Below are 26,865 nucleotides of genomic sequence, written 5' to 3' on the forward strand. Positions count from 1 at the left end.
GGATTGCTTTTTCCATGGATATAGCTGCTGTGTGGTGAGAATATGGAACAGTCTTCCATCAGAACTTGTATGCGCCTCCTATTGCAAGATTTGCTTCCGCTCAGGGTTGTTGATTTTTTTGATTTAATCATGATTTTATTGATTTTTTTTGAACAAAATATATAATATATATATATTACTTACACACTAGTCATTAATCTATGCTTTCTTTAAAGAATATAAAATTAAAGAAATTTTAACTTAAAAAAATAATGACTATTTAAAAAATATTTGTTAACTAAAGATAATGAATCATATATACTTGTGAAATATTTCAGAACATTTTAAGAAAAGGGAGGAAAACACTTCTTGAATAGATATCTTGCATCAAGTATTAAATAATTTTACCCTTTGTGAATAATTGTCCATTTGTTTCATTAGAAACACTAGTTTGAATGCTTTGCCTACTCTTAATCTGTTTCGCTATTTGGAATGAACTGCACCTTGAAAAAATCCTTTCAACACAGACATCAATGAGTTGGCTGTAGTTAGTGTGTTTACAAATTACATATTGCTCCCTGTAATTGTATCTTTACCCAAAACATTATAAAAACTATTCCACCACTCAAAATCAGACATTGTATCAACAACCTTAGGGTGAAAAAAAAAAATGTTCAGCATGAAATGGTTCAAACTTTTTCAAAAACCAGATTCATATTTTTGTTTGATTAATTTAAGACCCTTATTTCTCTCTTCTTTTGTGACATTAATCCCCTATTAGAAGTTAACACTGATGAGCTTAGAATAAATGCAGCAAAGTGTGCATCTGTTAATGATTGTTCATATCTATTTTTATACTCTGATGACAAAACCTTTTTATTGTTTGATGTTGAGGCTTTTATCTTCAATTGCAGCTTTTTCCATGCCAATACACATTCAGCTATGGAGCAGTTGTGTGTTCCTTTGTACAAGATCCTTAATTTTAGCTATTGGCTTCAGAATTGCAATTGTGTCCTTGACATTTCTTTTTGAATCAATATTTAAGATTTCACTAGAGATGTTGCTATCTGAGATCTGTGGTCTTCACAAACTTTGGTAACAACTGACGAATTTTTAACATAAGATTCAAGAGAATCACAATAAGTTTTCCATCGTACCTCTGCAGGAAGACCAATGCACTTCCATTTTGCATATGATACCATGCTTTTAGAAATGATTGTGGAAGTATCTAAATATACTTGTAACATACTTTGTTACATCAGTTTTAACCAAATCATTGGCTAACAAGTTTAAAATGTGGGCACTGCACCAATAGGTAAGTCCCGAAAAGCCAGGCTTTTTATCCAGAGTCTTTCTAGAAGAAACCATACTTGCAGTAACAAAACTTTATATGTTACATTAGAAGTTTTCTCTTCTGTTGACTTCTGAACTAAAAACCACATTTGCTAAATAATTTCCAGCATGTGATAAGCCGAATGTGTCAATAGTATTAACATGGATGGCTTTACCACACCGTTTGATAATACATAGAATTTATTTATTATGTATATCCATCCATCGCCATGTAATTTGATTCTCCAAGTTAATTTTACATCCTCTAACTTCATCACTGTAAATCATGGGTAACCATTTATCAGCTAAATTGGTACAACTATGGTATGTCTGATATTTGATATATACATATTAATATATATATATAATATATATATATAATATAAAAATATTTGAAAATATATTTAAATTAATTGATATTTAAAATAATTTAATAAAAATTTAAATCAGTTTAGAGCTGCATAAATAATTTTATTCAATTACAACAGATAATTTTTCATTTCTGAAAAAAATTGATTTAAATCAGTGATTTTTTTTTTAAAAATCAGTTGATTTAAATCATGATTTAAATTGCTGATTTAAATCACGACAACCTTGCTTCTGCTATTGAGGATTTTGACCTGACTTCGTATATGCAAAATGCTTCCCTTTCTGACTATTATTTTTTTTTTCCAGTATAAGTGCATTTCATGCCGTCTGGGGTTATTGTAAATAAATAAATAACTTGAGAGTATTCTTATTATTCTAGATGAGAATATTTTCCTCTTATTTATAATATACTTATATATAAAATATCCTTGAGAATATTGTCTGGAAGAACTACGTTCATAAATTACTGGGAAATGTTCTTATCAAAAATAAGAATTATTCTCAAGTTATTTATAATAGTCTTTCCAGAGAATATTCTCTAGTAATTTATAATAGTAGTCCTTTGAGAGAATATTCTCTGTTCCCGTCAAGAAGACGGGGGAATATTGAACTTTGTAGTCCACAACATCAGAGTTTAAAAGCAAGAAAATGAAACCACCGTGGCTGAATTGCACAACTTTCAAAGAAATATGAGTGATACAAAATTTAAGTGCATGTATTCTAAAGAAAATTAGTTGTGTATCATCTTAGAATGAAGATTATATAAGAATAGCTTCATTCATCAATCAACTTTGGTTTAATTTTTTGTTTTGAACGTATTTCTGAAAATTTATCTGATTTTAAAATAATTTTTTAAGGTTTTAATCTTAAGGCTTCTAAAATCTTTATAACCAAACTTCTAAAACCTCTCATCATGACCAAAAAATAGTTCAACAATATTCTCAGAATATTCTTGAACACTAAAAGTTGTCATTATAAGGTGATTATTATCAGCAATGAAAACTAATTTATAACATAAACAAAATTAGTAAAAAAATTTAAATTATTTAAAAGAAAAATCAATATTCTTGATTATTCTCCAATTTTTACATCCAGGACAATATTCTCACCTCACATCTCTATTCTAACCTATTTGCATAGTTCTAAATTGTCATCAGAATTGTGGGCAGAACTGGTTATGGCTGTTGATTATTTCAAAAATAGTGTGTTGCATTCCATAACTGCATATGTGCATATGCCAAGACAAAAACGTCATAAACTGTAGCTATGGAGCCAACCCCCACAAAACACAGTTCAGATTAGAATATGTTCAATTGATTCAAGTTATATTTGCGCAAAGATGTTGCATACCAAGAACAGAAGGAAGACATCACAGAGAGAGATGGTGCTCCTGGTACGAGTAATACTAGACCCATAACATTCCACTAAGAAGGAGATACATCAAAGTGGAAAGACAAAGGGAAGGGTGGATTCTGAAGATTTTGAATGGAAGCCTACTAATGTAGGGAAGGAACAATCTAAAAATGTGTCTAGTTGTGACAGTAACAGGGTTGGTACTCGCTTCGGCAGTACATATACTAAAATTGGAACGATACAGAGTAACAGGGTTGGTAGAAAAACTGCTTTTTAAACAAAAAGTTTTTTGGTTTAAATAACATTAACATTAAAAACAATAAAATTTTTGAAAAGTCATTTGAACCTCTAATAATTAACTAAAATAAAATGTTTGTTAATGTAATTAACACAATTCCCATATTAACTAATCTATAAATATTTCTTAAATTTCAACAAAAACCAACTATTGCAATTTATTTTTTGCTTAACTCATTGAATTATTTTGTGTTTGAAAATTCTTAATGTTATCATAGACCATATGATATAAAGGGGTGTTTTCTCTCCAGTTACTTTCAGTATGCTTCATTAAGAAGCTATTTAAAAAAAACTGTTATGAAAATTAGGTGAATATAATGAAGCATAAGTATTTCAGATTAATTAGCGATGATTTACGATATACAGGGTGATTATAACTAAAGTTCGGATTTCAAAACACTATTAAAAAAAACCGTTGTCAGATTGACTTCAAAATTTGCATGAATATTCCTGAAGCAATGGAATTTTACGTGGCGAAGGAGAGAAAAAATACTTAAAAATGTAAAATTAACGACAGTATACTCATCCAACACGCGAATGAATGCCAGGGTCTCTGCCACCAGACTTATCCCGTTGCCGAGATCTCTTCCAGCCCAGCCACGAAGCTGGGCTGGAGTCTGGAACAAAGTGAGTGTGTACACCTAACAGTCTGAGTGTGTAGCTATAGTCTGTTTCAGGTTAACTTTGCAGTGAAGAGGAAGCTACGAGGGAACCGCATCACTCGTTGCTATGACAACGAAAGCCTCTTAACCTATGTATCGATGCGCTGCCTCGGGAAGGTATGGCTGATTCTCGCCAATCTCGCAGAAAAAAAATATCGTATAACGTAATGCTTGTAGAAAAAATTGCAGTCAGTTAGTAACAATTAGCTAATGAAAAAATACCCCATCATCGATACTTTCAGAAATTAAAGTGCGGTTTTTAAAAAGAAAAAAAGTCTTTTTTTTAAATTGAAAAGTATCTTCGTAACTCCTATTAACCCGGTTTTCACGTTTGAATTTGGGAATCGCCCAAATAATAATAATAAAAATGATAAGGAAAAATTTAGAATTCTTTTACTCACTTTTCTTGCCGCAATTTCCGTCGCTCACCCACCCGAACGCATATACGTCGATGCCACTTGTTATGACTACAGTTTTATTCATTTTTTACGGATTCCCATTCTATGGAATCCTGACTTGAAGTTGTAGAACTATTGGATTCTCCATTACTTATTAATTGTTGTTGCTCCAACATGTGTTCCATCAGGCCACCTGCAATCCAAAATTCCTCTTCCTTTCAATAACGTGCTTTATGCATTATTGCCAAAAAGAAAGGAGAACGTTTTAGCGTGTCTATCTCTGGTGAAAAGATACAACTGTCACAGAAGGAAAAAATACACTGCAAGCCTAAACCATTGTGGGTCTCTCTCTCTTGCTTATTTATATTTATCTGGAGAGACAGCCTCTGTGTGTGCTGTGGGGGAGAAATTGGTGTGGACGCAAAAGAGACATTACTTATGTCAACACCCTCCGCTATCGGCTATTGGAATTCAGAAACCACCCCATCCTACGAACACGGCAAGAAATAGATAATTAAAAAACAAAAGGGGGGGGCGCCGTAATAAAGAGTGGAACCGTAACCTACATCCATAAAGAGAGCCTCTCACAACGGTATCGGCGCTGTCGTGAAAGAGGGACACTTCCTGTAATCTATGAGTGAATATCTGAATTCGTTGGAGGCTATTTTTGGGAGAAAAAGAAACTGATTGAATGTTCGTCGTAGGCCTATAACTACATTCAAAACTGAATGGAAAATTCAACAAAATGACGATATAATATATATATATATAATTGTGCAACCAAAAAAAAAGCACGACAGTAATATTGGCAGGGAAAATTTCTTGGAAATCGCGCCAAAATGTTCTTGAGCTCGCCATGGATTTTTGATAATCGTAACCAATATTTTTTCTAATTTAAAAATTTTAAACAAATATACATTGGTTCAAAACGGTATTTTTTCAGTATCTTTTTCGAAATCATAAAAAAATTTGAAATATTCTATATAAATGATCATCAGAAACCTCCGATGTATGGGAACTATATTTTGCGGCGAAGGAATACACTCTCTACCTTTCTCTTCACTGCAAAGTTAACCTGAAACAAACTATAGTGTTGTGTACGATATTTCAGTGCTGCCATCTATACTTCAAATTGTCAGTGGAGTGTAATGATTGAATATTTGTAACGTTGTAGGCCTGTTGCTCTCTGTGGCGAGACTTTTTAACGGGGAGATCGGCTCGCATTCGTGCCTTGAAGTTGGGAACCACAGAAAACCAACTTCAGCCGACCACCAGTGTGGGGTTCGAACCCGGATCCTCGCATCGCGAGTTCGTCACTATAACCACTCGACCACCACAGCGGCTCATCCAATACGCAGGAAATTTGCTCGCAGAATGGAAACAATAACCCAGTCAGGGCAAAATGATAACTTAACTAGCATTGCACGATTTTGTAATTTTATGAAACGTCACAAGAATGAAGTAATTGAACAAATAACTGAAACTTAAGAAATGTTAAATATGTTGTCCATTGAGTTGTCTGGCTATGAGATGAAAGCACAAAAATGTGTGTTCAACTACAGATCAGGGTATGTCATGGTAATGATGTGAATGTGCTTTCAATTTACTTAAGTTTGCAATCCAACCACTGTTCCACCCCTCCCCCACATCCAAAAGTTGCAAGGGTTAAGATCAGGTGAACTGGCGGCTAGCCAGGTGTCGTGCCATCCTGTTATTGTCAAAATGGTTCTTCAGCAGCTACTTTGCTGGTATTGCAATGTGCATCTTGATGAAAGTTGTGCTATCCATACACTGATGCTGTTGAAATGCCAAAATGATGTGGTTGCACAAAATAGATTATAGGCCTACTGCTGGTAGAAGATTATATGGAAAATATACAACCTCTGACAATAAAGTTTGGTGAATAGTCCTGTAACATTAACGTAGATGAAATGTTAACGAAAGTTACCTTACTGTCCTTCGAAATAGTCACCTCCCATTACTATGCACCGCTGAGATCTCCTATATATGTCCTGGAAACTTTGCAAGAAGTCGTCTTTTGGGATGGAGTTCAAAAGCCTTGTCACGTTTCGTTGGATGTCAGGAATATCGTCAAATCTCTTTCCTTTCAAAGCGAGTTTGAGCCATGGGAATAGGAAGAAGTCTGGAGGATTGAGATCTGGCAAGTATGGCATAGCTGCCAAGTCTCCCGAATTTTAGCTTCATCGCTTGACCTCCCGAAAAGTTCTTAAATCTCCCGAATTTTTATAAAAATCACAAAAATCCCTAATTGTCCCTAAACATTCCCTACTTCATTAAAAAAAATCCCCACTTATGAAAACAATCCCTAAGAAATTTCTTGTGGGGCATGAAGCCTCTTTTTTTCCCCTTTCAAAATGACGTCACGCGTCGTAAATGGGGAAATTCCCTTTTTAAGGAAGTTTTACAAACCCTCTGATGGTAACAAGAAAGTTGTTTGTCTTATCCTGCAGGGAAATGGCTTAGCAGCCAATAGTCCTGGATAATAATTGAAGATTATAGTGACGCATATATGGTCAAAATTTCCTCTTTTGTTACGTACGTGCGATAACAAAGCATGAATACTGATAAGCAAAAACATATTTAATCAACTTTAAAGATACTTATTCCGATGAATTTCCTTTCATCAAACGTTCCAGAAGAGGGCAGACTTTTCCTTTTTGTACAAGTTGTGTTACGGACATAAACATCGGTCATGGAAAGACTGCCATCATCACTCATGAAATGAAAAAAAAAACCATCAAGCAAGTGTCACAAAAAGTCAGTGTTCTTCAAAAATTGACGGTGTTTTCCTTCATCTTCCAATGATTTTGGGGTCATTCACGCAGAATGTTTGTTCACAGCGTTTCTGATTGAACACAATATTTATTTTTACATCATTGAAGTTTTGGCCTCAAATTTCACTTGTTTTTTGCGTAGGAATTTTATTCCCAAGGGTTTAACTTCCATGCGTGTAAAATCCCTATTTTAATTTGACTTCAGTTTTTGAGTAAGGATTTTATTCCCTACGTTTTAACTTTTATGTTTGGAAAATCCCTATTTTATTTGGAAAAATCCCTATTGTATTTATTAGGGAATGGTTTTAGCATAAAATACGGGTTTGCTCGAAAATCTCCCAAATTTTCATTTTCAAAAGTTGGCAGCTATGGTATGGTGGATGTTCAATTTGCACCACCCCATTTTTTGCTAGGAACTGTTTGACGATATTGGCTGAACATGAACCTTGTTGTGTGTACTGAGGTCGTACCCTGCGTAGATGTTTCATGAAACGGGTCAAAATTTCAATGTACCTTGCAGCATTCATCGCCGTTCCCTCAGGTAGAAATTCCTTGTGGATAATGCTTTGACTATCAAAAAAGGTGATTAGCATCGTTTTGATGCATGATTTTTCTGCTCTGACCTTTTTCCGATGAGATGATGCAGGAGAACGCCATTCCATGCTTTGCCGTTTCATTTCAGGGTCATACCTGAGACACCAGGACTCATCCTCAGTTATCTCTCTTAATGTCCCATACAGAAACCCAATATAATGTGGTAATAGATACCATAACTCTCGTCCCCGGAGCAGTCACCAAACTCTGGGTATTTCCACAGAATAATATTTTTCTTCATTCTTACATGACCCACAACTCATGTTGAACCACTTGGTGTTAGAGCAATGGGCAAAATTTGCCTAGGCTTTTCCCCTATGGGACGCCAAATGATGATGATGATTGCCGTTTCATTTCAGGGTCGTACCTGAGACACCAGGACTCATCCTCAGTGATCTTTTGTTCGTTCATTTTCTTGTTCTCAGTTAAGAACCAATGCACTAAATAAGCACTTTGTAAAACAAGTCTTTCACGGAACACAAACGACACTCAACTGAACAACAGTGGCGGCAGATGGTCAACACCTGCCGCTACGCATGTGCAGCGTTTTGCTTCACCAGTGTTGCCAGATCGGACGTTCTGACTTCATTCACCGAACTTTATTGTCAGAGGTTGTATATTCAGGCCACACAAAATTCACATTGAGGCCACTTTTATGAGACTACTTGGAAAAAACCACTTACACCATCTTGTACCATATAAATATATGCCATCAGAGTGTATCCCAAGAATATAAAATGTGGAAAGAATGAAAAATTATGGCTAGTAATGAACCAATATGATATTTTTCAAGGGAAAAAAAAAAAAAAATTATATTTCGGCCAATTTTGTTTCATTTTTAAAAAAGCAACTAAACAACCCTGACACAGTCGTCAAGACAACTTGCAGATAAATGAAAGCAACCAAGCTTCACTTAATGTCTTAAAAAAAATGGGGAACTTACAAATATTTCAAACAGATATTGACATTCCGCAACACTATACATGCTCGGAAATCTCTGCAGAATGTCGAGTGGAATAAAGCAGTGTCGGAAGAAATAGACTCATTTAATGAAAGAAAAGTATGGGATTTAGTACCTTTGAGCCCAAAGAAAATAAAGTACCATATTTTCCATAGGCGGAGATAGACTTGAAAGTCTAAGGGGCATGATGATGTGAATTCATATATACGCAAATACTTATATACACTGCTGGCCACCCAAATTGCAACACCAAGAAAGACAAGAGATATCGCAACAATATTTATTTTGTAGATAACATGTTGACCAAGCATCAAATGATTAAATTTATAGACTTCTGTGAAGTGTGGTTCCTGCCAAAATCAGTAGCCAGAGTAGCCGCCATTGTTGGAGATCACCGCTGCCACACGCCTCGGCATTGATTCAAAGAGACTTTGGATGTGTTCTTAGGGTACAGCAGACCAAGCAGCTTCCACGCGTTGTCAAAGTTGATCTGGTGCGGCAGCTGGGGATGTAATCTGGGTCAATCGTTGAGCAACCATGGACCACATGTTTTCTATCGGCGAAAGATCCGGAGAGCGAGCTGGCCAGGGAAGCAAATCAATCTGGCGATTGACGAAGAACCTTTGGACAATGCGTGCCACGTGTGGTCGCGCATTATCCTGTTGAAATATGGCTGTGGGCAAGCCCTGAAGGTAAGGAAGGACAACTGGCTCCAACAGCTCGGAGATGTAGCGCTGGCTTTTTAAAGTACCGGCAATACGTACTAGAGGAGTGCGAGAGTGATATCCAATACCGCCCCATACCATAATACCCGGTGCAGGACCAGTGTGGCGGTGCATAACGCAGCTGTTCAGCATCCTCTCTCCACGGTGTCTCCAGACTCGAATCCGACCATCGTGGTGTTGCATACCGAAGCGTGACTCGTCAGTAAAGACAATTTCATTCCATTGTGCCGTCCACATCCTTCTTTCATCACACCATTGGCGGCGGAGACGTCTGTGGTTCTGCGTCAAGGGTAGATGAAGCAATGGACGTCTTGCGGACAGACCACTCTGCTGTAAACGGCGTCGAATGGTACGCGCAGACACTGGATGATGCGGTACAGACTGAATGTGCTGTGCTATGGTTCGTGATCCGTCACTGCCATACGCACAATACGCCTGTCATCACGTGAAGTGGTGCACTGAGGTGGATGCGATCGAACATGTCGGTCCGTCGTACCCTCCTGCATCCAACGATCACATATCCGCATTACAGTTGTTTGGTTTCGTCCAACACGACTACCGATTTCCCTGAAAGATAATCCACAATCTCGGTAGGCCACTATCCTTCCTCTGTCGAACTCGGATACTTGAACAAAAGATGATCGCTGTTTTCTACGAGGCATAATTGATCGTTTTTTTTGAAAAAACCACAAGAAAAACACAATTGCCGTACTTCAAATCGTCGAAATCTCCAAGCCTTAAATAGCGCTTTGAAGTGGCGCCACAGGCGCGCGTGATGTGCGTCTGCGCTGAAATTCTAATCATTTGCATATCTCACCTCCGCTAATGCATGTTGTAAATTTCATATTATTGCATGTTTCCTTCAGGGTGTTGCATTTACGGTGGCCAGCAGTGTATTCACGCAATATATACGCAAATTAGATCAGTCGGCTTTACCTTTGACGCTGAGGGGGGCATCACTACCTATCTCCGCCCGTGGTATTTTCCTCGTAGAATCCGTGGACTATCTGTTAAAAGTGGTTAAAAATTTAAACATGTGACTTATCTACTGTTGCAGACTATCTGCAGAAAATGATGTTATCAGCCTGATGAGTATTCTGATGAGTCTGAATTTGAAAGTTTTGGATTAGCATCCATTGGTATGCTAATTAATAAAATTTATTTACGAAACAACAACATTATTTACTCACAAAACAAAATTTACAGTTCAATCGAAAACCTTCAATATCAGACTCATCCGAATCAGAATTAAATAAGAGCAACAGTTATTTATCTAATTTGATTTATAGTCTGGCTATTTTTATTAGTATTTATAATCTTATTATCTGGCTTATCTTGTGCACTTTATCCAAGAAATAAACATGTTATCCACTGATGTTACTGTGCTGTAAGTCATTGGACTGGAAATTAATTCAGCATTCTCAAACTTTCCCGTGGCGCCCTGGTGCATGCAATGCATGATTTTCCACCACTTTTTCGCTTCAACTGACTATCACGTTTTGTGAAAACATTGCTCCTGGATAGAAATCTGTGTATGCTTCTATTGAAACATCTGTAGTGCAATAACAAATTCTGAATTTGGTTTTTCTATCCATTGTTCAGCAAGCTTCTTGTTCCTTAGTTAATCTTTTTCCTCTCAAAACAGGATCAGTCATATTTGCAAGAAAATGAAATGAAGTTAGTCCTTTTTCAAAGCGATATGCAACATACTCCTTATACAAAGATAATTCTTTACTTTCCAATACATCTAGCCATATTTCTACTGTCTGTCCAAGAGTACAGCTATCTCTTTGTAAATTATCTAGGGCTTTACCAATACTCGATAACTGTACTTGCAAGTTTATGTATGCTCTATATAATCCTTTGTTATCTGAAAACATCACGATACTTTTTTCAATTTATTTATGTTCAATGGATATTTCTACATATTTTTGGTAATTATGGATGAATGAAGAAAGACAAGCTTCTTCAGAATTCCACCTTGTTTCATTAGGTAATTGTGGCTTTTGTTAATCTTTTTCTATAAGCCACCCAAGTGGTCCATGGTGTTGTCTAAAATATTTTTGTATTTCTACTACATATTTTACCACATTTTTAGGGGTGATATCCTTAACAAGAAGATTCATAAAATGGGCTGAGCAGCCAAAAGCAAGGACATGTGGATGGTTCTGGACAATTATGTCACAAAATTTTTTCATTTTGTTCTCGTTATTGCAACAAACAGCAAAAACACTTTTATTATACTTTTGCTTGATAGTATCCATAGCCCTTTCAGTTATTTCCGCACAGAATTCTGCTGTTTTCTTGTGTGAGCCGCATTGGACAGCATCTATTAAATGGGTGCTCATTTACCACTTTCCGACACTTCCACAAAAATATACTATTTTGAACCGATTTTGTTGGAGTGAAAATGGATGCTTCTTCCCATAGTGACAGCGTGTTTACTTCTCTGCAAATCGCCATAATGTGTTTTTTTTATCAGTTTACCTTAGATTGTCAATAGTGTAACATGTTGTATCATTTTTTAGTATCATTTTTTAGTATCATTTTGACGTTTTCTTATTTTTTATCTAGTGCACCTGGTGGAGGTAGCACAGTCGCTATCGATAACAAAATCGAACAGGCAATGGTATGTATTAACTTTTTCATTACTCGTGTTATAGCTCAGTAATAAAGAAAAGTTTTATGCCCACTTTTTTCTCGAGTACCGTGGTGAGCTCACATACATGAGCAAGTTATTCTGTTTGGCATGTTGATGAGAGTGGTGTATCGGGAATAGACTAGCTTATGACATAGACAGAGATATTGGGGGGGGGGGGGTGTTTGTCATGAATGGCAGTGCCTCCCCTCCCTAGAATCAGTGATAGGGCTGACTGATCCAATATATTAATATACTTAATAAAACTTATAGTTATTAAGTTGCCTTGCTCATAAAGTATTTTTCATTTGTCTCCTTGCGATGATGCTATTTCCAGAGTCTGATTTCCCCCTCCCTCTCCAGCTTATGTATGATTATTATTGATTCTGGAGCACAGCAGGGAAGTTCATCTGCCCCCCCCCCTGCGAATGAGGAAAGATGTTTAGAACACTTTCAGATGTTTTGTTTGCATCTTCTGGGGAGGGGGGAAATCTAACTCTCTGGCTGGAGATTGTCTGGATTGGTTATCAGCCTAGATACTGTGTGAATCCAACCTCTCTGTAAATCGGTGGTTCTTGACCTTTTTCCACCCCGCACCCCAGTGCAATACGACTTGCCTTCCCGCACCCTCTTGGATAATCTTTTTTTTCCCCTGTAATCAATTACATTAATTATCTGTATTAATTAATTTTCATAAACTCTTTTATTTATAATTTAGGACAGGGTAGGACATCCTGTAAGTCCTAACTCAGCCTTTATTATCATCAGCGATTGTCATATAGAAATGATTCCAATTTTTAAAAAAATAATCAAAATATGTTAAAAAATCGCCCTGTACTAGTTTTAAGAGTGAAAATACGGTGTCATAAAATAAAATAAAATTTTTTTATATGTATGTCTTGTCCTAAAAAAATCCAATTAGAGAGAATTTGCCCTGTCTCTTCTGCGGCCAACAAAAAAAATTTCACATTTCTAAGCGATTTGTTTGAATTTGCTGAGATAAAAATTCAAAAATCGGAGAAATGTTGAGAAAGAACAGCATAAACTGACAGACAATGCTCCTATCCCTTATTTATACTGTTCTTTCCCAAAATTTCTCCAATATTTTAATTCAAATATCTCAGCGAATGTTGTGCTTAGAAACGTGAAATTTTTTTTGGCCTCACACAGAAGAGAGAGAGCAGCGACTCTTTAATTAGACAGGGCATCCATATAAAAACTCAAGATCTTTTCTATTTTGTGACATACTGTATTTTCACTCTCAAAACTGGTACGGGCATTTTTTTAACACATTTTGAGAATTTCTTTTGATTGAAACCATTCTTCTACAACAGTGGTTCTCAACCGGTACTCCACGGGGCCCTTGGGCACTTCCCAGGGGCTCTGCAGTAGCTCGAGGGAAGTAAAATAAATCAGTAAATTTGATTAATAAATAAATAAAAAGGTCTGAATGATTCCACCATATAAGTTATATATTAAAAAGGGCTCCTCGAGCCAAACTTGGGACTCCGCCATAGAAATTATACGTTTGAAAGGGCTTCGTGAGTCAGAATAGGTTGAGAACCGCTGTTCTACGATAAGTCGTTGATGAGATAAAGGCCAAGTTAGGGTTTACAGGACACCCTGTACATATGTTTGTTTCACACTTGATTAAATTTTCTAATGGCTCTACTGAGTCATGCTCACGGCAGTGTCAAATCTAAGTGCAGCATTTTAATAACATGAGATACAATTGTGTAAATAAACACATGGTTTATGTTATACAAAGAATAAATATTTAATATGATTATTATGAATTATTTTGCACAAAATATATATTGTTGTTTTCTTTATAAAATATACAATTTGAATAAAGCATAGCATAAACGCTGAAGGGAAAACTATGGATTGATTTGACATTCTCTGATTCAAGATGATTCTTGACCTTCCAAAATTTCTTCACCTGCTTATATATGTGCATTGATATAAACCATCTGTTCTTTTTACAAAAAACCACCTGTACTCTTTTTTACAACAGATAAGTGTTTAAAAAAGTTTATTACATCATATATAAAATGTTGATTTCTGTTATTAAATTATATAGATAATCACTGAGATACTCTTATTGTGCATAACATTGAGCATACAAATATAAAAAAATACAAAATACACAAAAATCTAGAGATCAAAATACTAAACTGTAGAACTTAAATGTCATTTAATTTGGCAATGCTAGCTTGTACATGAAGCTTAAGAAACTCCTGTAACTTATCTTTAGTCAAACTTAGTTATTCTTACTTCTGCACTATGATATAGTATACAGTCAAACCTCGTTAATGAGTCACTCTTGGGAGAGCTAAAATATGACTTGATAAGCGGAGTGACTCGTTAAACGGAGTAAGCCGTAGCTGTTCCAATTCCTGCATGAGGATAATTGGGACTTCCAAAAAGTGATCCGGTAGGTGGAGTGACGTGTTAACCGGGTGACGCACTAACAAGGTTTAACTGTATTTACTAGCATTTATAATGCAATGGTTTTCCAATTGAAGCTGTATTTAATTTTAAATTTTTCAAAACAAATGCTTTGGGTATCAAGTCCTATCGGCTCTGCTTTGGTTGAAAATACTCTTTAAAACTCTTAATTTATACACCCTGAACTCTAAGAAATTTTTAGATGAAAATAAATGTGTTTAATTAGTCTATTAACAGATTCTGTGTGAGAATTTTTACATGGAATAAAATTTTGGGCAGATCAGAAAATTTAAAATATCAAAATAGATTCTCAGTAATTATAATTCTGAATATAAAACCCTTTAATCTACATAAAAGTGTTTTTTTATTTAGCATATCTATAGGTTAAAAACTATTTGACAACATTGACAATAAGATTTTTTTACAGTTTTAATACTGATTGTCGAAAACCCAACTCTGTGATGTCCCTATCATACATATTTTAAATAAGCAGCTCTATTCCGCTTAGCAAATTGGACACAGGTAATCAGTAGCTTAGATATTAACCACAAAATTATATTTTATATGTTCAAGACTTATGTTGAAATTCAAAATTGCAAATTATAATTAATATTTTGTTTTAATTTTTAATTACTGTATGTTTAGCAATAAAACATTGTAATATACAAAAAGTAAGTTTTTCATCATTTTATATACCTATTGTGTTCAAAACATTATCAAAAGGCATTCATTTAGGTTTTTGACGGTTTAAACAAATTTTTGACACTTGTCATATCAAAACCCAACCCTGATTTCTACAAGCAAAAGTTAAAAAGATAAGGTGTCAAAATGCCTGTTTTATTCATGCAGCGACTCTGTTCTTGCTACTGCATCAAAACTTCTGGATGTTCTAAATTCCTTGGCACCCTAGCTTGAAACTAACCTTCTCATCATGACACTGGCAGAGAAAGGAAAGAAATCCAATTCATTTTGGCTTTTCTGCATTGATGAACGCAAGTAAGAATATTTCCAGTTTTATATAATTGCTGTTGATGTTATCATCCACTTCTATCAATTTCGGCTGTCGCCCTTGTTAAGGACCATATTTAAGGGTTTCCAAAAGGGTTGGGTTTTGATGTCAAAAACCGGTTTTTGGCATGACGAGCACTAAAAACTGGTTTAAACCATCAAAAACTGTCGAAAATGGTCAAAAACGTAAATGAATGCTTTTGGATAATATTTTGAACACAATGGCATATCACATGATGAGAAATATTTTTTTTGTATATTATGTTTTATTTTTAAACAATATTTTATTACAATAGTTAAAACAATATTTATTTTCAATATTGAATTTTTTGACTTACAAAGTCTAGAACAGATTATATATAATTTTATGGTTCATTTTATCTAAACTCTTGATTATCTGTGTTCAATTTACTGAGTGGAATAGAGCTGTTTATTCAAAATATATGTGAGAGGAGTGACCTTAAAAGTAGGGATGGAATGAATAGTGATTTGGCAGAATATTTGGCTAAATTTTTGGTTGAATATAGAGTATTAATTTTCTTAAAACTCATCACAATTATAAATAAAATTGACATTTTAAATTGAAATAAAATTGACATTTTAAATTGAAATAAAATTATTTTTAATTGAAATAAAATTATTTTTAATTGAAATAAAATTATTTTTAATTGAAATAAAATTATTTTTAATTGAAATAAAATTATTTTTAATTTGAAATGATCAATATTGAATTTTAATTATGGAATTAATTTTTAAGTAAATATTAAAAAACTGGTAACACAAAGATTTTTTTATTGCCATGATACTGACAATCAAATTTAATGATACATTGTATTTTAATATTATAGTGATATGTCTGCTAACAAAGATGATTCATTCTGGAATCACGTTCGTTAACGTGATTTCCTATATGTTTCTATGGAAAATCGTTTGATTAGTTTCAGGTTCTGCCCAAAATTTAAGGATAAGTTTTTTATGAAAACACCAAGAAATGCCATAAAAAAGGCAAAAACTGATTGAATGCTGAAATGCACAGCTTCAAAATTGTATAAATGAGAATACACAGGAAGATGGGAGGCGCTGAAGATCTTATTTATTTCACATGTGCACATCCAACACCCCAGCTTTTGTCTACTATAAAGCTTGTGTTGACACAACCCAATCGAGTTCATAAGTGCCCCTATCCACTATCCATTTGTGATTTGGTCAGCTCATTTCTGTATGTGACACATACAGATGGAAAAGATAATCTCCCAGACTGTTCAGCTTGATGTTAAGAGTCATGCACTGGAAGAACGCACGCTCTGTAAACATAAGCTACCTCTTTTATTTCAGTGCATTTTCTATTTTGGCTGAATCTTTCATTTTATTTGAAATGGTTCAAAGAATTTGAGAAAGAAGTGTAGGTACATCTGAAATATGCATTCATATCATTGAAAATGTTCGTTAGCTAAATCTGTATTGGTTAGCAGAAGCAGAAAAATCACAAAAAATCTTTGTTAGCCAGAAAATTCGTAAGCCAAGGCATTCGTAAGCCAAGGCATTCGTTAGCAGAAGTATCACTGTACTTGTAGAATCAATTTTTTTTCCAATTCTTTTTACAATTTTACATCTAATTAAGAAAATGTCAACCATTATTTGCTATGAAGTATTAATGCATCATGAAATTTACGACTTATTTTTTCACTCTAGATGTTCTTTGTCCCTTTCAGTAGCTCCATACATTTCTTGTCTAGGCACATCCTTCAGTTAGTGAATTTGTAATTCATGCTCACTTCCACATTATTGCAGTAGGATTCTACTTTCAGTACCATGTTTTCCTTTTCTTAGAAATTCTCCCTGACATAACCGTTCCCAATTCTCTAATGGAAAGTCTCAGGAAAACACATAAATAAACAAATGTACGCAATGAAACAAACTTTATTTAGCTTTTTATACTATACCAACTTTGTATTAGATGGGGATCAAAAGTACTCCTCTTCCTGTTGCCTCTAATGAGTTAATGGTTGGTGCACTAAAAATCTGGTCCCAAAAATCGTTATACTCCATTGGGATGTATTTTTTGGTTTTATTCCCTTTTACTTTGGTTATTGGAAGTTTTGTCGATGAATAAGCTTTGCTTTGGAGTATTATTAGAGATACACCAAGTTTTCTTAGTGGGAAGATTCATGAGCCAATACCATTGACGTATTGCGTACAGTAAACTTTAATGCATTCTGGTTGATCAAATCCACATATTGATCCACTGTGAACAATCTCACATTCTTCTTGATAAGTATTTTTATCAGGGCAAAATCCCTATCACTGTAAAAAAGAATGCCCTCTGATGGGGAAATGAAATTTAATTTCCTCAAAATGTTCAGACTCTACTAAGAACATCAAAAACCTCATCAATGTGTTATTATTCTGCCCTCCACAGTTGTCCATAAAAAGTTACAAGATCTTTCCATCTTCAGCTCCATCAATATATTTTTTCAAAAAGAACATAACTTTATTAGTGCCCTTTGCCTCCATTTGTTTTGTCATAAACGAAACATTTCATTTTACCATCTCTTGGGTTATGAATACCGAAGGTATTAACACTCAGTTGCCTAAAATAGTAGATATCTTGCACTGGAATCCGAGGTAAGGATATTCATAGTCAATACACAGACAGAAAATATTGCTGTTTTCTTGGCAAAGTTCTTTAGCTTCTACTATTTCATCATAAAATTTTTTGCTCCTTTTCTGTACTAATAATTACAACATAATTACATGATAACTACTACCTTTTAAACAAAAAACAATAAATAACAAATAACAAAAAAAACTGTAAACGAAGAAAACCCAAGAGGAAAACTCTGCTACCACCCGTTAGCAGTCTTGAGAACTAAAGACTGCTAACAGGTGGTAGCAGAGTTTTCCTCTTGGGTTTTCTTCGTTTACAGTTTTTTTTGTTATTTGTTATTTATAAAAAGTTATTTGTAAAAAGGGGTCATGTCCTGGACTTGACACCTTTTACTTTTAACATCAGTTTTTTCTCAGCATCTAGAGGCGAGACTTGACCCATTTTACCATAAAATGATGCGTTGGCGTCTCTTACACAAATCCATCAAAACATAAAAATTGAAAAAATGTGACATGACCCCTTTTTACATTTAGCGATTCAATTTAGTAAGGTAAATCATCTTGAATTGAATCATTCCATAGATTTTACTTCAGCCTTTATACTATGCTTTATTCAAATTTTCTATTTTGCAAGGAAAAATACACATTTATTGTCCAAAATAATTCTGTAGAGAGTAGAAAACTATTTTTCAGTCATATTAAGTATTTATTCTTTGTATAACAGTCATTTTTTAAACATTACATGCAATCAGTATCTGTATTTTCAACAGGAAGTTTTGTATTCAAAAGCAATTGAGGTTTTTCAAACTGGTTTTTCAATAATGTGGATTTGAGGTTTTTCATGGAAGGTTTTTGCCATGCGTTTACACCAGTTTAAACCATCAAAAACTGCCATGCATCTGAAACCTGCCAACCCAGGTTTCCAATAATTTAAAAAAGAACAAAAAACAAATATGCCTATGTTTCATCACTTGTACATGTTCGTTGACGTCAAATTGGATTCAATGACTTCCCAGAATGTTCCTTGAACTGGCATGTATGGAATCTTTCGAGATCGGGTCATTGGCTACGAGGATTGGATGTTGGTGCAATAAGCCTTGTTAGGTCTTGTTGGTTGTCATTGTCCCTTGCTTGGCTCTGGCCATTATTAGGTCGTTGCATGTAAGAGTGATTGGATGTAGTATGCTTTTTCCCCCTTTCTGAGTGTTGTGGAGTTGGCTGGCGGAACACTCCCTCTTTTTGTTTATCATTAATTTACATTCAAGATCATGATATTTTCAATGCAGTTGATTGTGGCACTTCGTTGATCATTAAATTGGTTTTATGGCCAAAGATAGAGATAACATTGCTAAAATTGATTGAAAAACTGTTGGGATTTTGCCTATAAGCTTTTTTAATCAATAAACTAATCTTTTTCTTTTTCCCCATGAAAACTATTCCAGGACCTGGTCAAGAGCCATTTAATGTTCGCAGTACGGGAAGAGGTAGACGTCCTGAAAGAGAAAATATCCGAGCTGATGGAGAAGATTTCTCTACTGGAGTACGAGAACAGCTTTCTACGTGCGAATGCCACCACAGAGACTCTAAGCCAACTAACCCAGTCACAACAGCTACAGCAGCAGCAGCAGCAGCAACAACAACAGACTCAGAGCAACATTGCTGCAGCAGTTCAAGCAGCAGCCGCCGCTGCTATGCAGCAGCAGCAACAACAACAGAACATTCAACAGCAGCAGCAGCAACAAAGCCAGCCGCAGCAGCAGCCGTTGTTATAACAACTGGCTGATTCTATGGAGTTTGTGTGTGACTCTGTTTCAACTTCCGCCGCCGACTGTTCAGCAGCAGCTATCTGTGATGACTATGTATGAATGAATGTAAAATATATATATATATATAATGTATGTATGACGTATAAACAAGGGGCTGTGTTTCGTGCGCATACTCGTCGTCGTTGTGTTATTATGAGGGGAAGACGACATTGACATTTTCCTTTTTTTCCACTTCGATATCTTTACATGACAGGTATATATCGACATACATATATATATACCGTTGCGCAGGTGCCTGAATGAACATGTAAAAGGATTATATATATGTGTGTGTGCATACATGTTCGATAGTTTTATTTTATGTCATTTTAAAAGCATAGTTTCTTTCCACCCGGCAAATTTGTTCGCTCGTACTTTCATTCCAGCCTTAGACTCGTATATTATATATTTGTCTTCTGCTTTAGTTTAATCGATATAAGAGCTTGTTTTTGGTTTCCCTCTCTTGCTCGCAGGTTCGGTAAAAAGAATCTGCGTAGGAAAACCCTGCTTTTTTTTAGGTCTGATTTTTAAAAGTGTATATTAATTTATTAGAAAAACGTGTTAGTGATTATTTTCCCGCTGTCAAAAAATAGGAAAAACGAACGATCTTCCAGACAAAAACCTGCACTCGATTGTATAGAATGGCAAAACGAAAAAAATCTCATACCATGTATGGGTCGTCAAAAATTTTTTTTCTTTTTTTGACACTGTCAAGAAAACAAATCTGGATTATTATATGTATAACATGAATGTACGGAACTTGAATTTCCCCCTTCTCTCATTATTGAGAGGTGTATTATTTCGTAGTCTTGTGTGTATATATAGCGTATATTATAATATATATATATATAGGAAAGAAAAAAACTTTTTACGAGAAAAAGAAAATGTTTTTTTATCCTGCTTTCTCCTCGCCTTTTGTCGATGCATTTAGTTTGCTTATGTGGTTGTCGCTCAAGTTATTTTTACATTATTATTTACCATCATCCCACGTTATCCCATTTTTTTTTTTACTGTGAACTGCAATAAACAGTCTTTAAATTGCGGATAATGCAACCATAGTTTGTTTTCATAAAATGAAAATTTGATAGGTATTTATTGGATTGTTATTTTAAACGTTTTCCAGAACAAAATGATTGATGCGTAGGAGTTTTCATTGTCAACAAATTGGCATTCTCGGTTTCCTCAGGTGGGAGTAAAACTTTTTTCCATAGCTAATGAAATGGTGATCGTTTTCCCTTGGTATTCTCACTTTTAAGTAGGATTTGAAAATATTTTCATCAACGATAAGAATTTTTTCTTTTCTCTTTCTGGTAGGTGTAAAAAATTTTTTTTTTTCATAGCTGATTTGAGATGGCAATGATGAAACATATTTCACAGTGTCCCAATTTTTATTTTTTTGAGCAGGAATGAAAAATTTTTTTATTGTCGATTTTTATTTTTTAGATAAGGTTGAAATATTTTTTAATAGCCAATTGACATTTTTGTTTTTTTTCTAATCAGAGTGAAACATTTCCTTCTTCATAGTTAATTTTTTTTTTCTAAAAGAAAAAGTAGATGCAAAATTTTTATTCATTGCCAATGAATTTCGTTTCAGGTAGGAGTGGAGTTAAATATTTTTTTAAAATACAAGGCCACAATAGGCAAAATGCCAATGAGGTGGTTGAAAAAAGATGCCCATAAAAAATATGGACGTCAAATATAAAAATTTTGACATCCATTTTAGATTTTCATAGTGTATCATTGGTATTCTCAGTTTTAACCCTAGATAACTAAACATTCATTTAATAGACCACTAGTCTCGTAGACTACAGACTGACACTGATTTAAGTACAGTTATCTAGGGTTAAGTAGGATTGTGAAAATTCCTTATCTGGAAATAAATTAGTTTTTAAAAGTTGAGATATCTCTGAAAATATTTTCATTGACAATGAATTTTTTTTTTTTTGGTAGGAGTGAATTGGTATTATCTGTTTCTTTGAGATGGGAACGAAGCATTTTTATAGCCAATCAATTGTTATCCCAAGCTTTTTTTTCAAGTAGGAGTGAAAATTTTCACTATCTCTGATTAATTTTTAGTTTTATACAGATAGGAGTGAAAAAAATTTTTTTGCACCCAATTCATTGATATCCTGTTTATTTTTTAAGTAAGAGTAAAAATGTATTTCATTGCTAAGGAATTTTGTTTTTAGGTAGGAGTGAAATTGTTTTTATTACATATAGCTGAATGATTGGTATCCTTTTTTTTTAATGACGGTAAAAACTTTTCTCATTGTCGATGAATTGGCGCGTCAAATTGTTTTTAAGGTAGGAAAGAAAATTCCACAATCACAGTTTTCCAAGTCAAAGTTGAGAATATTATCATTTTTCATCAATGATTGTTTTTTAGAAGTGAAAAAATGTTCATTGCCAATGAATTGGCATTTAAATTTTTTTTTTTTTTGAGGTGGAGTGGGAATCAATTGATATTCTCTCTTAACTAGAAGTGAAATTTTCCACCATCACCACTGAATTGTATTCTTAGTTTTTTTAGATGGGGATATAAACCTTTCCCCCCCCCCCCCCACAGTTAATTATGTTTTTAAAGCCAGGGTTACACTTTAAAAGTTTAATAAAAGATCTTTTACAAAACTTGAAAAAAAAAACCATAATTGGTTACATTTACTTGAATGTTAGAATGTGCTTATTAATTGTATACTTCAAGTTTCATAAAACGTTTATAGTGTGATCCCAGCCTAAGTAGGAGCAAAAATCTTATTCATCGCCGAGGAATTCCTTTTAGTTAGGGCAAAAAAAAGAGCCAATTGAGATTGGAATGTTGTTTTTCTAGATAGAAGTGAAAACTTTTTTTTTATATTAACAATGAAATGATTTCATTGCCAATGCAGTTATATGTTCTGATATTTTATTTCAAAGTTATCTACTCTCAACCTTGATTGTGCTGATATTATAACCATCGAAACTGTTAATTCTGAATTTTTTTCCCTGTGTAGACAGCAGCGACCAATAAACATCAGAAAAATACAAACGTCCCCTCTATCATGACAAATACTGAATTGTACTAGACCATATAACAGAACAAGTTTTTTTTTACTGGAATCAATCGTTATCGCTCCTTAACAAGTTATTCAGCTAAACTTGATTAATGTGAAAATTTGAGACTGGACAGTTATTAGTTTCGTAAATTCAAAAGCTCGATTTTTTTTAAGCGAATGGAAATGTCAAATTTCTTCAACAGTACAACACAATCTATCTCCTGATTATGTTCCTTTTTAAACTTTATCATCTGTAATCGTGTTTCAATGTCTATCTTTGTGGTATCAGAATCTCACTTGTAACAGCTGCTGCAGTTTTTGTATTTTCCTGTTTTCGCACGCTGCTACCATTTGAATGGTTTCTTACAGTACATTAATCACAAATCTGTATTAAGTATATAATATGTATCTCAATCTCTCTCTCTCACCCAGAATGCATTTGACACACTGGCTCTTGAATCCGCACAGACCATGTCAGTCGATACAAGAGTTATCATATTGGCCCGTAATGTTTTTCTTTTTTACTTATGTGGTGGTTTCTTTTATGTGTTAATTTTTTTTTTGCCTGAATTTTTCGCGTGTGCTTGACATTGTCACAAAAATACATATGGGATGATTGAAATTGAGAGAGCAATTTATTTTTTCTTCTCCAGTTATCTTTGTTATTGTTCTTTGATCATAAATCATAATAAAGATTTAAGTTCGTTGATTATATCCAGAAAAGCAAATATGTAAAGTTAACCATTTTTGGAAATTATATAGTTGCATTTTAGTTTTACCAATGTACTTTTCACTTAGAAGCATCCAGAGAACATGTTTCTCAAAAACGACCACGTAATAACAATTACATTGTAATTTTGTGTCACATTATGATTAACGATTGATTCTCGTACAAATTGAATTATTTTTGTCTTTAGTATTATTTTGTGTTGTTTTTTTAGATTTTTTTTTGCGATATCATCCTTTTTGTGTAATTCTCTATACTTTTCAATTTGACCTATGGATGGATTATTATGAACCCTATTTGTTTCATGTCTGTGTCAAATTTTCTTTTTTGATAAACCATGAAGCCTTCTGTCATCGTCCTTAAACAGATTGTATAACTGAGTTCCCAACTAAATGGCATAGTATTATGGTCCTAATTGAAACAGAACTTTTTTCGTGGTTTTGAAATGATCTTATCAGTCAGAATGAGGCATTTTCCAACGCCACTAAACCTCAAGAAAGAACTACAGACGCATATGATAAAAAATAACCAGACATTCACTTGTATGATGTATTGAATCTTGCTTCATAGTTTATATGACTTATATACTTCAAGCAAAACCATTCCATTTTTTTCTTCGAAAAAGTTATTTTTTTCACTACCAAAACTTGAATATGATGATTAACTAGCCATTATTAGCGATGCCAATATTTGTACAGCAAAAAGAAATTGTTCACAGAAATTAATAGAGGAAATCTTTCGTTGATTGCAGTATTAATTTTTTGGAATCCTGTATGTATGTGTATATTGCGCTGAAGTGTTTGTATAAAAGATATATTTCTCGAGTGTAAGCGGGTTCTACACGAAGAATTATGTACATTTTTTTTCTCCTCTATTTCTCGCCTTCCGTCTTTTGTTTTTTTTGTAATGCCCTCTATAGTGCCACAATATTGTTGTATTATATCGTGTGAATGGATATCGATTGATTGGTGTGTATTTTTTAAAAAGAGAGAAATGGGAGAAAAAAAACCTGTTAGGACCAACATTCGCATGCGTGTGTAAGTTTTTCCCTGATCCTCCTTCCCACCTGCGCTTCAAACTGAAAAACAGGGACATTTGTGTGCATTCGTCACAATTGCGCCTTATTACGATGACAGCAACAACTCTAATTAATTGTGATAACGATAACTGACAATGGTATTTATTACCTTATTGTTTATTTTCTTCTTCGATATCATATATGCAATATTATTATTAGTCGAACGATTCCTCTCAGTGTACAGAGATTGTTTTTTGTCGAAAGTGTGATAAAAAGCGTTTTTCTTTCTTCTTTTTTTGTAATTGATCTATTTCCTGACCCAGTTCTCTTTTGTGAAAGTTTTTTGTCTTTTTCTTATTCGATCCTCTTCCCCTCCCAATATGAAAACAAAACTTCATTAAACATCTAGGTGCTTGTATGTGAAGAGCTCTTTCATTTTCGACTTCTGATTTGTTAATCGCTGGTGTTCTTGGTTCTTTGGTGGTGGTGACGACAGGGCTGAATAAGAAACAATGTGTGAAAACTCAGAGTTTTTGAATTTATAAATTACTAGCGAGGCCAATACCCCCCCCCCCCCCCAACCAACTTCCACCACGCAATAACTGACTACATTTGGATAGGTTTGACACCAAACACGACGGGTCTGCGATATTTAGTTTTCAAGTTATAAAGAATACGCATCTCGAAAACGGGTGACCCTCGGACCTCCACCATGAGATTTACTGACTATATTCGGATGGAATTGATACCAAACACGACCGGTCTGGGACGATTAGTTTGCAAGTTAAAAAAAAAAATAAGCATCTCGGAAAGGAGTGACCCGGTGACCTTCGGACCTTCACCATGAGATTTAATGACTATACGGTATTGACACCAAACACGACGGGTCTGGAACGATTAGTTTGCAAGTTAAAAAAAAATACACATCTCGGAAAGGAGTGACCCGGCTACCCTCGGACCTCCACCATGAGATTTACTGACTATATTCGGATGGGATTGACACCAAACACGACGGGTCTGCGATATTTAGTTTTCGAGTTATCAAAAATACGCTTTTTGAAAACGAGTGACCCGGTGGCCATCGGACTTCCACCATGCGATGTACTACCTGAAATTTCAGGTAGTACATCGTAGTTTCAGATTAGATGGCAGCACCAACAGTATATAAATCAAGCCTCCATCGAGGTTATATTACTGGAGAGAGCATGACGTCAACGGTCTTGGTTGTCCCGCAACATCGTTCGTCGGAACATCACGTGACTCGGTGAAAACAATCCCCGTTATTTTCTTATGACATAGATACGAGTTTAAAACAATACAATGAAAGAAATAATTTCAGCATCGATGAGATAATTCCAAAATTAATGAAATATAACTCCAGAATGATGGAAAGAGATAATTCCAAAATTAATGAAATATAACTCCAGAATGATGGAAAGAGATAATTCCAAAATTAATGAAATATAACTCCAGAATGATGGAAAGAGATAATTCCAAAATTAATGAAATATAACTCCAGAATGATGGAAAGAGATAATTCCAAAATTAATGAAATATAACTCCAGAATGATGGAAAGAGATAATTCCAAAATTAATGAAATATAACTCCAGAATGATGGAAAGAGATAATTCCAAAATTAATGAAATATAACTCCAGAATGATGAAAAGAGATAATTCCAAAATTAATGAAATATAACTCCAGAATGATGAAAAGAGATAATTCCAAAATTAATGAAAGAGACAATATCAGAATTAATGAGATATAATTTCAGAATCAATGAAAGAAATTATTCCAGCATTAATGAAAGAAATAATTTCAGCATTAATGAAAGAAACAAATCCAGAATTGATGAAAGCAATTATTCCAGAAGTAATGAAAGAAATAATAATTAATCTAGGGAATAATTCCAGAATTGATCAAAGAAAATTCAAGAAATAATGGAGGAAAATTCAAGAAATAATGGAGGAAAATTCCAGAATTAATGAAAGAAAATCCAGAATTGAGATGAAGGAAAATTCAACAATTAATGAAATAAATTATTCCTGTATTAATGAAAAATAATTTAATCTTTTTTGACCTCCATCCTTTTTTCAATCTTTAATTTCTATGGGT

The 26,865-nt window shown here is 34.2% G+C and overlaps 1 protein-coding gene across 1 annotated transcript in view; it reads left to right on the forward strand.

Annotated features, from left to right (window-relative positions):
- LOC149067885 (uncharacterized) overlaps positions 1 to 20,101 on the forward strand; it is a 31,158-nt gene extending 11,057 nt beyond the window's left edge. The window contains exons 2-3 of the mRNA XM_089252026.1: positions 12,040 to 12,094; positions 19,612 to 20,101. Of these exons, the coding sequence (XP_089108152.1) occupies positions 12,040 to 12,094; positions 19,612 to 19,941 (385 nt within the window). The 3' untranslated portion in view covers positions 19,942 to 20,101. The remainder of the gene's footprint in view (positions 1 to 12,039; positions 12,095 to 19,611) is intronic.
- The last annotated feature ends 6,764 nt before the right edge of the window (positions 20,102 to 26,865 follow it).

Source organism: Pholcus phalangioides, unplaced genomic scaffold (assembly GCF_987345545.1).
Source record: "Pholcus phalangioides strain wild (caught in Gottingen) unplaced genomic scaffold, Ppha-v1.0 ptg000028l_1, whole genome shotgun sequence".
NCBI lineage: Eukaryota > Metazoa > Arthropoda > Arachnida > Araneae > Pholcidae > Pholcus > Pholcus phalangioides.